We start from the raw sequence: 12,784 nt of genomic DNA, 5'->3' as shown, positions 1-12,784 counted from the left end.
AGGATGGGATGGTGACAGTGGGGAGGGAAGACGCCAGGGGCAGAGGGAGCTGCTCACCTTGTCAAAGTGGTTGAAGGACGCCCGGAACTCCTGCATCTGCTCCTGGCTGATGCCCTTGGCATCGCGGGTGAGGATCTGGTTCTCGACCTCATTGATGGTGCGGGCGATGGTGGTGAGCAGCTGCTCCCAGCCCACGCGGATGTGCTGGGGGCGGAGCAAGGGCATGGGCATGGGCCGGGCCGGTGCGGGGACCCCCGCTGCCGCCACCAACCAGGGACTTGGAGCCCGGCTCTCTTTGCCCGGGGTGGGCATATGGCCTGGAGGTGGGCTAGCCCTGACTCTCCCAAACGCCAACCCAGCCCCATGCTCTCCTGTGCGCCTCAGCCCCACACGGGGACAGCGGCATGGCCCCTCCCCACTGCCTCTGCCCAGCAGCGGGGTGATGTCAAGTCTGTGTCTGCTGACGGAAGCAGCTGAGGGCCGGCCCAGTCCATGCGCCGCACCCACGCGGGAACCGCAGAAATACAGGGGGCAATGTTTAACCAGCTCTTGGCGGGGGGCGGGGGGGAAACAACCCGGGTTTGTCTGTGGTAGCAGCGCACTTGCAGGGCGTCAAGCGTCACCGTGGACGAGGTCAGGCTGCCCAAAGGGTGACAACCAGCCCCGACACATCAACCCGGCCATGGCAAGCGGGTGCCTGCGCTGATTTGTGTCCTCCAGCCAGGCCGTCGCCACTGAGCCCACAGTGGGCAGGGGCCGCCCTCCCTCCCAGCTCTCCCAGGAGTGTGTCCCGACCCTGGGCTGTGTTGGTGAGGGAAGAAACGGTGGGAAAACCGTACTTTTTAAAAAATGTGTATACGTTTCATCTAGTCTTTTTGGTCAGAGGGACACAGAGGGGAGAGAAAGTGGCAGACACCTTTTCTACCAGGCAAAACCTGTCTGGCCTAGAGAGGCCGGGCCTGTGCTGCCACAGGGACCCTCCGGTGCGGGCAGGAGGGGAGGCTGGGGGCGCCCAGGTGGGCCTACCTCCATGGTGTAGTTGGTGTGCTTGTTGTCGAAGATGAGGGCCTCCTGGATGAGCTGGTGCTGCTGCTCGAGCAGGTCGAGGTTCGGCTTATAGTCCACGATGCTGCGCTCGTAGCGCTTGAGGTGGCTCAGCTGGTCCTCCAGGGTCCCGTTCATCTCGATGGAGATGCGCCCGATCTCCTGCATGGAAGGCATGGGCCGCCGGCTGGGGAAGGCCCCTTGCTGCCATCCCCCCACCTCCGGCCCCCCCCTCGCCTGCCTGGAAGCCTGCTGTTCGCGGACTGTCCCCTCCAGGCCCCCCTCCACTATACAAGCTGCCGGGTGGGGAGGGGGAAGGGGGGTAGCGTCTAGGCTGAGGCCGGTGAGGCCTAACCTCAGTGCACACCCCAGACTCCCTGTGAGGCCCAGGACGGCCACAGGCCTGGAAAATGAGGCCCAAACGCAACAACTCCTCACAGCGGGAGGCAGGGTCAGGCTCCAGACCCAGGCCTGGCTGGCTTCAGAATCTATGCTCCTGAGCACGAGTACCCCACGCGTGGGTTCCCAGGGTGGCCGTGCAGCTCAGCCAGCCCAGAGCCCCACCCCGGCCTGGTGCCTGGCACGTAGTGAGCACTCTGGGAGGTGCGCCCAGGGCTGCAATCAGCATTCCTGCAAACTTTCCAGGGCTGGGTCCCCAGGCTCACTGGTGAGCCTGCTGGAAGGGTCTGCACTTGGGCCACCCTGGTCCCAGCAACACCAGGGCTTGCCATGGGGCTGCCACAGAGCAGTGCCCAAAGCATTTGCCAGGGCAATGAAAAGACTGTTTCCATCCCTTTCTAGGGATGAGAAAACCCAGGAACAGAAGCTAAACCGTACCTGACCTCCTGGTCAGCGGGCAGGGCAGAGCCGAGACTCGAACCCTCTCCTACCTGACTCCTCCACCCTGTTTCCCTCTGGAGGGTGCTGCCACTTCCATCAACACAGTCACAGACCCTCCCACTCCCAGGAGGCGGCTGGCCTCCCACTCACGGCAGCTCCTTCTCCACTCTGCCCCAAGACCCTCTCCTGGGCTCCGCCAGGCTCGGGCAACGGGCCCTCACCTCCATCTTCGTCTGGATCCAGGGCCCCACGATGTTGGCCTGGCTGGCGAACTGGCGGCGGAGGTGCTCGTTGGACTGCTGCTTGCTCTGCTCCTCCAGGAGGGCGTGGTCCCGCTTGGGCACCAGCTGCTGCACCTGGGGGGGGCCGGGGGTGGTGGTGAACAACGGTGGTCAGGTGATGGCCCCTCGCCCGGCCAGCCCGGTCCCGGCCCCGGCCCCGCCGCCGAGCCTACCCACCTTCTCCCACTTGGAGTTGATGATCTGCGGGGTGACCGTGGTGTAGGGGTTGCTGCCCGACAGTTTGATGTGGTTGCTCTCGGCGATCCTCTGGGCCTCCTTGTGGATGGCCAGGATGGCCTCGCGCTCCCTGTCGGCATCCGGCAGCGTCGACTTGAACTGGTCGTGGGCTGAAATCAGGCCCTGGAAGGAGGAGGCGGCGTGAAGGGCAGCCCAGGCCCACAGAGGTCCCACAGGCAGTGCGGGTGGGAGCGGACCTCGATCTCCTCGATGGTGTGGACGATGAACATGTCCTGGAGGTCCTCCATGGCGCTCTCCATCCAGTTGTTGAAGGGTGCTGCCCGCTTGGCGTACTCCAGGTGCAGCTGGTCGATGGTCTCCAGCTGCTTCTCCGTTTTCTGGTGCGTGTGGGCAGGGATGGGACCGAGCGGGGAGGTCAGTCGGCGAGCAGGTGGTTGGCGGTCCGGGGCTGGGTCGGGGAAAGCCGGGGGCTCCCGGTGTCGCCCGCCCCCCACCGGCCCCCAGGGGCACAGGGCTCCACGGGTGACGTCACCCCGCCCTCACCTCCAGAGCTTCCCTGCGACTCTGGGTCAGAGAGCCAAGGGCGTCCCACTGGTCGCAGATCTTCTGGCAGCGGGTGTTGACGTTGTGTGAGTCGTAGTAGTCCAGCTCACTGCGGGCGGGGCGTGTGGCCATGAGACCCGGCGGGGGGCGGGGGGCAAGGCTGCGCTGGGTGCCCCTGGTGCCAGGGCACCAGTCCTCCATCACCTCGCCCCCCAAGCCCGCACCCTCTCCAAGGCAGGAGGAATGCAGACGGAGGGGTCACAGAGGGGCGGGGCGGTCCCTGCTGACTACCTTTGAGAATCGCTGTCACAACATGCGAACGCAGGGACCCCCACAGTGCAGCCCCCAACCATGCCTGTGTCTGGACCGCTTCTGTCACCCAAAGGTCCAGCACAGCACACTGGCTAAACAATGGGCTCCCGGGCCAAGTTCCCTCGGCCTGAATCCTGACTGTGATTCTGTGCTCATGTGACCCCCGGTGCATGAATTCCCTATTCTGGAGACCTCGGTTTTCCCCTCTGTGACACAGGCATGGGATCATGGTGGAGCTCCAGTTACTGAGTGCACGTGAAGTGCTGAGAGCAGTCCTTGGGCCTCAGTGCGTAGATGCACCAACAGTGATTAAAAGGATTTATTTTAATGAACCCAAAGGAAAAATGAGTAGCAAACCTGCAATGTCATTCTAAGCAATTAATACTATGTCTAAGACAGAAATGGGCTGATGCAGTAGTTCCTGGCCCCTCCCGCCCCTACTTTCCTCCCATCTGGCCCAGGATTCCTTCCTCCTGGGCTCCAGGCACTGGATTCTCTTAGCAGGAGGTTTCCAGGGAGTCGAGGTACAAGCAGAACCTTGGGGGCCTGGGGAGGGATGGGAAGCAGGGAACAATTCTGGGAGGGACAGGACATGGGGGATGGGGCCGGGGACCATGGCTGGGCTCCACAGACGGGCCACGCAGCCTGAGCTCCATTCCTGGCTCAGCTACCCCCCAGCAATGTGACTGTGGGCAAGCCTCTTGGCCACCCTGAGCCTCAGTTCCCCTTCCGTAACATGGGGTTGCTGGGCGATTAAAGGAGCCAGTACGTGTGGAGCACTGACTGCTCTGAGCTTTTGTTGTTGCTCTTCACCGACACTCAGCGGCTCTCTACTCAGGCTCATCCTGGCCAGCACCTGGCCCTCTAACTCATCTTTGGGGGAACAGAACGCACCCGCAAACCACCCTTCCTTCCTCCTGCAGCACCACTGTCCAGAAAGCTGCCTGAGCAGCCACCTGCTCTCACTCCAGACAGCAGGTGCCCCACCTCTGTTCCCGGTGCCTGGGAGGCAGGCTGGCCAAGGACCTACTCCAAGCCTGTTTCCTATCAGCGTCCAGGGGCTTGCCTGTCAGTGGCGGAACATGAACATGCCCCCATCCCACCTCCCACAACTGCTAGGGACATCTGCGCGTGTGACCTCACTCTCCTCCTCCTGGGCGTGCCAGGCCCTGAGGCTCAAGCCTACAAGAGGCTGCGAAACCCCAGGGGACACTGTTTCCCATGACCGTGAGGGCCCCCCAGGTAAGCAGCTGAGCACTTCTGCCTCTGGCTGAGCAAACGGGAACCCCCAAAGCGACTGGGCAGTGCAGAGGGAGTGAGTCAGGGAGGAGAAACGGCCCCGCCTGGCGTGGGGCTCCACCAGGCACTGCAGCTGGGCCCCAGCCTTGTAGAAACAAGCAGAACTTTAGGGATGACTGGCAGGGTGGGGGGTGTCTGTGGAAAGGGCAGCTCCAGCCGAGTATCCTATTTTTGAGCAGACGGCTATGTTGGGAGCCATGCCGTCCCTCCAGGCCCTGTGGATTTTCCATGAAGTAATGGCCTAGGCCTCCCACACCCTGGGCCCTCCCTGCTGCTGGCCACTGTGCCGGCGGAATAAGGCCCCATTCACTGGCTCTGGAGGTTCGGTGTACTAACTGTGTGCGCAAGTTTATCTGACTGGGGTGGGAAAGGGAGGGCGAAGAGGCCGGCTGCCTGGAAGCTCACACAATAAGTGTATTCTGAGCAAGCGAGGGAAGGGGCCGGGCAGAACAATGGGCTCTCTGTGCAGCCCAATCCCCTCAGGGAGGAGCGGGTGGGAGCAGCAGGGGCTAGGCCGCCCCCCTCCATCAGGGGGCCAAGGGGTCTCTCCTTGGTGTAGCAGGCAGAAGGTAGAGCCCCAGGGACCCCTACAGCCTAAGGTATCAGGAAAGGGGTCAGAGACCTCCCTTCTGCCTGAGAAGAGAGATCCCACTCCGTTTCTCATCTGGGGGGGCAAAAGGGATCATCCCGTAAGGCCCCTCCCTGGCATCTGAAAGGAGACGGGGGTTGGGGGACGGAGAGGGCCGGGACGCCCCCCACCCCTGGGCAGGGGCACCACGACCCCTCACGTACTTGAGCTCCTGAGCAATCGCTGCGATCTGCTCCACGCGGTCCTGGTGTGCAGCCAGGTCGCTCTCAAAGGCCTCGTGCTTGCGAATGAGGGCTTTGATATCCGACAGGGTGGCCGTCTCATAGTCCCGCTGCTTCAGCATGGCCTCCTTCCCTGGCGGTGGGCAGAGGGCAGGAGGTGTTTAGACAACAGCGCAACGGGAGTCCAGGGGGCTGTCCAACCCTAGAAAATGGGATTCAGACCCCACATCCTGCCTCACCGAGGATGGTGCCATGGAGACTAGAAGTTTCCAGAGCCTTTCTCCTTGCCTTTTCAAGGGATCTCTAAGCCCAACTATACCCTGGATGGAGCTAGGAGACACTGTGGGACTAGGGGGCCTGAGACCGATACCCAATTCAACCTGTGTGTTCTAAACTTAGAGCCCTCTATCAGTGGACAGTAAGGACTGGAATGTGCCACCGCTGGAAAGGTGGACACCCATCCCTGGAGGGCCAGCATCTGGGGTTGCAGCCCATGCCTCGGCAGGGTGGGCGCAGGGGGAGAGTTCCAGTCAGAGTTTTCCACGGGCCCAACCCCTCGTGCCTGCCTCCCTGGCACTGGGGGGCCAGGCTCCCTCGGGGTGGGGTCCTGTCACCCACCTCCGGGTCCTAGGCCATCCTACGGGCCTACTATGTGCACTGAGGTGGGGCCCATTGTCAGGTCCTTTGAAGGAGGAGAGGCACACTATTATTCGTTCTGGAGCCTGGCTAATTATATACCCCAGGCCAGAAGCTCCAAGAAGCCCTGTAACCATGGGGAGGTACTGCAGAGAACAGGGCGGGGAAAGGCCAGTCTGCGAAGGTGGCTGGGACCCCTGGCTCCTAAAGGTGCTCTGCTTCAGGTAAGCCACCTTGGGGGCTACCCTTGGGGTGGCAGCTCAGAGACCCACTCCTCAGCTTGGCACCAGAGCATGTGACCAACAGCTGCCTGCCTGGGGAGGCATGCGGCCTTTCCCCAGCTGTTGCCTCATCTGTAAAGCGGGGCCCAGGCCAGCTCCTGGTCTCAAGTCCCAGGCAGGGTGGACACGGAGCTAGTACCATGAGAATCTCATCCGCCCTGAGGACAGGGCCTGGCACGGGTGGGCAGGAGGCAGCAGCCTGGGAGAGAGGCTCCACGGGCCCGCCGCCCCAGCCCTGGGGCAGAAGGCTTAACCACAAAGGCAAGCTTGCAATTCCCTTCACCAAATTGCTTTCTCCCAAGGGTGGGAACCCGAAATAGTAGGTTACCACTTCTCTGCCTCAGCAGGGTTTCAGCAAGGGAGCTGGCAAGGGGGGGGCCCTGGGGAGAGTCAGGAGGAGTGGCCCGTGGCCACAGATGCCTTGGATTCAGGCCAAGGGGCAGCCACAGTGGGGATGCAGAGGCTCGTTTTCATTTTTCCTCCCTGACAATCCAAAACCCTCCGCACAGCATCCACATGGACCCTCGCCCCTGCGAGCTGTGGGGGATGGTGAGGGAGGCTTGGAATATGGTGGCTCAGCCCTCTCTCTGGGCCCACCCCTCCAGAGAAAGGACGCTGCTAGCATGGGATCCCAGGAGTGTAGAGGGGGCCAGGAGGTCAGTCTGTCCTCCTGTGTTGCATAACTGGGTGGTTCAGAGGACAGAAGCTTCAGGTCTTGGGAACGAGAGTGGGCAAGCCTGCCTGGGGGCTCCAGGCTGACGTGAAGGGCAAGGCCAGATGCCAAAGTGCCTGCAGGCACAGCAGGGGTGAGACAGGGGCGTGTGGAGGCCACTGAACCAGTTGGGCCCTGGCTACACACTGAGCCAACTTCCCCTGAACGCCTGTGGGGGGAAGGCCAGTGCCAGTCATTCCCAGGGGAAGAACTCGGGGGCCATCACACCCACGCCCCTCAGCCTCAGGACACCATCCCCTGGGGCCCCCTGCCGCTCCAGGTGATGGACCGAAAAGCTGACGACATGGGCCAAGAGCCCGACGAGGGAAGCGCCCGGGGATGAGGCCCAGGGTCTGTGGAAGGACGGGCACAGGTAAGGACAGGAGGAGACTGCTGAGTCCAGGCGCGGGGTACGGACGCGGTGAAATGCACTTACACGCCCAAGGGCCCTCTGACGGGACGAACGCTCTGACGAGGCTCCCTGGGTCAGGGCCAGCCCCCCACCCCCAGAAACTACTGGGCTCAGGGAAGAGCCGAATGAACGAATGAATGAGCGAATGAACTGAAGGGCAGCTTCCCCCTTCCCCCGGCCTCCAGCAAGGACACCCTGCCGCCAAGGTGGAGGCGCACCGCCCGGCCCCAGCACACTGCTGAGCCGACTTCACCGCCTCGTCCACATGCTCTCCCCAGCAGAGGAGGGACTAGGTGTCACTCTGGGTGCCGGAAAACAGCGGCCTGCACTAACGTGACGAGGGCGGGTGTGAGCGGCACTGCCGCCAGTGACACGGGGGATGTGAGCCCGGGGGCTGCGGATCCCGCACGTGGCGTGTTGGCAGGCCGCCAGGGCTGGGGCCTCTCGGCAGATCTCGGCATCTGGCCTGGGCCGGGGCTGCCCGTCCAGCAGCGAGAGGGGCCCCCAGGAGCTCGGTGAGGACCTGGTGGGGGACTGTGGGGTGGAAGGACACCACCACCCTGAGCCCCACAAGGAAGGCTGAACTCAGCCGGGCACCGTCGGGAAGGAGGCGGCCACAGGTGGGTGGGCTCGTGGCTTTCCCAGGCACCGGCCCACTTCTGAAGGCTTTCAGCACTCCCGGGAAGTGGAATCTCAGGCACGGTGTGGGTCCTGACCGAGGGCCAGGGATGTGATGGGAAGGGAGTAGGCGGCTACAGGGCTGCTGAGAACCAGGAGGCACCACTGGTTGCCCTCCTGGGAGAAGCCAACCTTCTGGGGGCCCGGGCCCCTGAAGGGGAGAAAGCGCTCCCGCGGCAGGCGCCGGCGGTCAGCGAGCACCATCTGCAGACCAGGCAGCTGAACCAGGAGGCGGCTGCCCAGCCTTGCCTAATAAGGACCGTGCCCAGGCACACAGGCCCAGCCAGCACGGGCTCTCCTGTGCCAAGTCCACGGTCACCAAGGGTACGGGAGTAGGAAGGCAGGTGGCATATCTGAACACAGGCTTGCGGGGATGGGAGAGCCTGTGTTCCCCAGGACGGGAGCCCTGCACCCCCCACCACCCCCGCCGCCTTGAGGGGGTGCAGGGGCACCATCCTCGGGGAAACCTCGGCAGAGTGGAGAGGGACAAGGGTCTCCTTCTGGCTGGAACCGGGACAAGGCTCGGCTGCGTTCCTGGAGGACAGCCTCGGCCACCAGGCAGGGGCCTGACTGTGAGTAGTCTCGGAGACTAGAGCAGACGGGGTAGCTCAGCTCCCAAGTGTTCCTTCTGCCTGGGGCTGGGGGGACCCAGAGACACGTTTCTGACAGACATGTTCCCAAGCAGCAGGAAAGGGGGTCTGACAAACAGACGCAACGACACAGGAGGGGCTGTGTAGGCACGCATGTGCTCGGGCGTGCGAGAGAGAAGCAGACCGAGGGGGCCGGAGGACCGTACCGTCGGTCCAGGCCTCGTGGATGGAGGCCTTCTGCCGGAACTTCTCTGCCAGGTGGTCGAGCCGCTCCAGCCTGCGGATCTCGTTCAGCAGCCACTCCTCATAGCCCTTCTCGGCCTGCTCCAGGTGCTGCCAGCCGTTGTTGATGTCCTGTGGGGACAGAGACGACCGGCTCACAAAGGGGAGCTGGGCCCGCTGGCAGGGCGATGCCTCCCTGAGGGTCACTGATGGGAAGGCAGGCGGTGGAAACGGCTGGGGTCATGTCCAGCCCCTTCTTTGCTAGATCCATGTGCCTGGACGGGGCCCAGCACATGGCGGGTGCAATCTGTTCTGTAAATGAGTAAGTGACGATGAAGGAGTGCCATCAACAGCGCTACGGGAGCCAGGTGACTGTGAAGACCATCCCTCTCCTGAGAAGAGGCCTTGAGCACTTGGAGGGTAGGTCATGGAATCGCGGAGATCCAAGGATCCACAATCAAACGTCACACAAAATAAGGTGTGGTTTGCGGATGGGTGTAAAATTCTAGGGCGTGATGGCGGGAGGAGGAACGTGGTGAGTCAAGCGTACCCCCTACCACCCCTCCCCCCACAGGCTGGCTGGGGAGTCAGGCCACCCGTCCTGGGCCCCGGCTGGCTGGCCCCGGGCACTCACCGAGACCATCTTGCCCTCAGAGGGCATGAAGGCGGGCCGGTTGCTGAGGCGCAGCTTCGTCTGCAGCGTGTTGAAGTTGATCTCCAGCTGGCACTTCTCCTGCACCTTGGGTGGCTTGTGGACGCGCCGGTAGTCCCGGAAGTCCTCCAGCTTCTGCTGCATCTCCTGGATGGTCTTCTGCGGCACCCGATCCTCCAGCCAGGGGATGGTGCGCCGGATCCACTCCAGGAGCTGCAGGCCCAGCAGAAGCCTCAGGGCGCTGGGGGGGCCTGGCCCCGCTCATGGGCACGAGGAATACGGGTTTTCCAGCCCCCGTCCCCAGGGATCAGCCCTGCTCCCCAGCCTGACTTCTCCAGGATGCCCACTGGGATCCTATGGCTGGGAACTACGGGGATGTGTGCACCCCTCTGAACCACTGTGTTCTCTGGTTATTTCCTGTTCATGCCTTTGCTCCTGGGCCTCCTTTACTCTTATCGAAGCGAGGCGGCCTCGACTCAGGCACCGCTCCCATCATATCCCACCACACGAGCACCGCCCCCTCCACTGCCATGTTCACTGAGCTTGGCACTGAGAGAGACATCTCGCTGCTTCCTTGTTCAAGGGTTGTAAGTGCCTCTAGGGCAGAGCCCACAGCACGCCGGGCTCATTCTAAGGCAGCCAGCACGCCAGGCACAGGGCTTGGGATGGAAACAGTTTGACAGTAAAATTGGGGGGGAGGGATAAAGGTGACATTTTTATGAGCCACTCATATCTGTGATAGAGGACAGGTGCAAACAAGCAAACAAACTGGACATTCTAGGACAATCCTTGCAAAGGAAAATCAGTTCTTGTCCAGCACAGATATGCTTGAAAAAGTGGTTCCCAAATGCCAAACTCTGGCAAAATGGGAAAACCAAGTAAAAAGGTATCTATGTGCCTTTACATCTTGATGCATGGTGCCAGTGGCCCTTTCCTAGGAAGCAATGGGGTTCCAAGAGAGAACCTTTTTAACTTTTTCTCGGTGTTAGAAAGGATGGTGGATGGTGGATGGTGGTAACTGATGGAAGCTTTTTAAGTTTTGACAATTTTTAAGTAGTCTCTACCCCCAACGTGGGACTCGAACTCACAACCCCAAGATCAGGAGTCGCACACCTCAATGACTGAGCCAACCAGGTGCCCCGCAAGCTTTTTCTTTTAAAAAATATCCTTAACTTAAAAAAAAAATTTTTTTTAACTTCTCACTACAGGTTGGCTGTCAACTACTTTCCCAAATATTCCTGGTTCATGACATTCCGAAGTCTGGGAACCACTAGTCTCGAAGAGCGGTCAAACTACTGCTCTCCAGGAGCTTCAACGTTTTTGTGGGTTTTTTTTTTTTTCCCCAAATAGAAGTTTTTTAATTAAAGGCGGGAATCCGGAAGAGATGTACTAAACACCCACAATCCCAAAGGACTTTCCAGGTTCACGCTCTGGAGTGGGACTGCCTGGGTTTGAAGCCCAACTCTCTGGTCTACTCGCGCTCCTGGTGCCCGACCCTCTGGGTCTGTTTCCCCACTCGGAAAAGGGGCGATGCGCGTTCCCTCTGCCCAGGGCTGCTGTCGAGACAGCAGATCCTGCTCAGGAAATGCAGGCGCAGGGCCCGCGATGACGAACCACAGTCCTGTCACCAGCTCAGTTCCGGGGTCTCCCTCGATCCCACAGAGCCAGGCAGCCCGCGCGGAGGGCATGGCAGGTTTTCAAAAACCTCCCCCGTTAGGTCTGAAGGGGTGGGGTGTTCGGGAAACTGTCCTTGAGTACCTCTGTAGGAACCCGAGCTCAAGACCGCAGGGGCCAGGGAGCATGGTGACACCGTGGGTCTGACCCTTAGCCTTGTGAAACTAGCCTGGAAAGGCCACATGCTGGCTTGGCCACACTCCAGTCTGCAACCTTATGCCCTTATCTAGGAAGGGTCCCCACTGTACCTGCCCGCCCCTCTGCAAGTGACACACGACCTTTGGCCAAGGGTAACCAGAGGCAACCCAATCCTCCCGCTCCGGTGAGGCCACCAGGGCTGGGGTGAGTGGCAGACTTACGTCACTGGCCAGCCTCTCATAATCTTCCATGAGGTGCTCATTCTCCTGGTTGACGGCCAGCACCTTGCAGATCCGGTTGGCAGCGGTCTCAGCCTGGGGCAGGGGAAGCGTCCCGGTCAGGGGCCCCTGGGGGCTGGTGACCCTCCCTCCTGACAGGCTCGTCCCCTGAAAGCTGGCCCATCCACAGCCCACACAGCACGCCCCGAAGAAGGAAGGAGAGAAGCACAGCTCCAGCAAGATGGCACCCAGAGTAGCTGTGTCCTGATGGGTTTGCCGGCATCCCCACAGCTTACTGCTAAGGTACCCCCACCGCCCCTGCCAGAAGGTTGGGCCCCTTGGCCTGGACCCCAGAGGTGCTGAAGGGGTCAGGGAGCCCTGCCACTATGGAGGAAATGGATTAACAGGCCCATGGAGAGGAAGGCCGAGGAGTGAGGCTGGGTGGGGTCCTCCACTAGGACAATCCCTGAAGGAATCTCCCTCGAGGCAGGAAGGTCTGCTGTGGAGAGACCAAGCGCCAAAGGGCTGTGGTGGAAGGTGGAGGTGCAGGTGCCCCCAGAGAAGTCTGCGCACAGCCGCAAAGCACACGTGTCCCCTTCAGAGGTGGGTGTGGATGGTTCATTGGGCAGAAGTCACAATCCACGGGGCAGAAGGCAGCAGTGGAGAATGTGACCAGTCTCTGCTCAGAACTTATGGGACAATGTGCTTGCCTTGTCCTGCTGGGGCGGAAATGCAAGGAGTGGAGAAGGAGAGCGAGGGGGTGCCACACGGGGAGAGGAGAAGCCAGGTACCTTTCAGGAAGCACAGAAAGGGTCCAAGAGGAGAAGTTGAAACGGCAACAGAACAGGAACAGAAAGAGTGAGGAGGGTCTATGGAGTGGTGGGGAAGGAAAACAGAGAGGCTTGGGGATGGCTCCAGACCCGCTAGCCACAGGCACCGACGCCCAGCCGCTCCCATCCACACGCTGCTTCTGGGACAGGCGGGGAGGTGAGGGGGGGCCAGCTGGGATTGGTGTGCGCACACACGTGGACACACATGCACACACCGCGCATCACACTGCAGGGCACGCACCAACGGCTCCAGGCACTGCTCCTCGGAGATGAGGCTCATGAGGGCCTCGGCCAAGTGAGTGCCGGAAGCAGAACTAAGGTTCCCAGCTTGGGGGGCGGGGGTGTCGCGGAGGTCAGTCCCTGACCCCTGACTTGGAGAGACAACAGGCACCCCGTGCTCAGATCCACCCGTGA

The 12,784-nt window shown here is 61.6% G+C and overlaps 1 protein-coding gene across 5 annotated transcripts in view; it reads right to left on the bottom strand.

The window, feature by feature from the left end:
* ACTN4 (actinin alpha 4) overlaps positions 1-12,784 on the bottom strand; it is a 70,350-nt gene that overhangs the window by 3,405 nt on the left and 54,161 nt on the right. For all 5 annotated transcript variants that reach the window (XR_003524047.2, XM_027617469.2, XM_027617468.2 and 2 more), the window contains exons 9-18: positions 11,544-11,636; positions 9,493-9,723; positions 8,843-8,990; positions 5,310-5,460; positions 2,907-3,015; positions 2,600-2,740; positions 2,343-2,525; positions 2,106-2,240; positions 1,027-1,206; positions 58-204 (exon numbers count right to left, since the gene is read on the bottom strand). Coding sequence is in view for 4 of the 5 variants with exons in the window: in XM_027617469.2 (XP_027473270.1) it covers positions 58-204; positions 1,027-1,206; positions 2,106-2,240; positions 2,343-2,525; positions 2,600-2,740; positions 2,907-3,015; positions 5,310-5,460; positions 8,843-8,990; positions 9,493-9,723; positions 11,544-11,636 (1,518 nt within the window). In the remaining variant the exon portion in view is untranslated. The remainder of the gene's footprint in view (positions 1-57; positions 205-1,026; positions 1,207-2,105; positions 2,241-2,342; positions 2,526-2,599; positions 2,741-2,906; positions 3,016-5,309; positions 5,461-8,842; positions 8,991-9,492; positions 9,724-11,543; positions 11,637-12,784) is intronic.

Source organism: Zalophus californianus, chromosome 17, assembly GCF_009762305.2.
Source record: "Zalophus californianus isolate mZalCal1 chromosome 17, mZalCal1.pri.v2, whole genome shotgun sequence".
Taxonomy (NCBI): Eukaryota; Metazoa; Chordata; class Mammalia; order Carnivora; family Otariidae; genus Zalophus; species Zalophus californianus.
The sequence above is the reverse complement of the archived record's forward strand: the minus strand, read 5'-3'. Positions and strand labels throughout refer to the sequence as shown.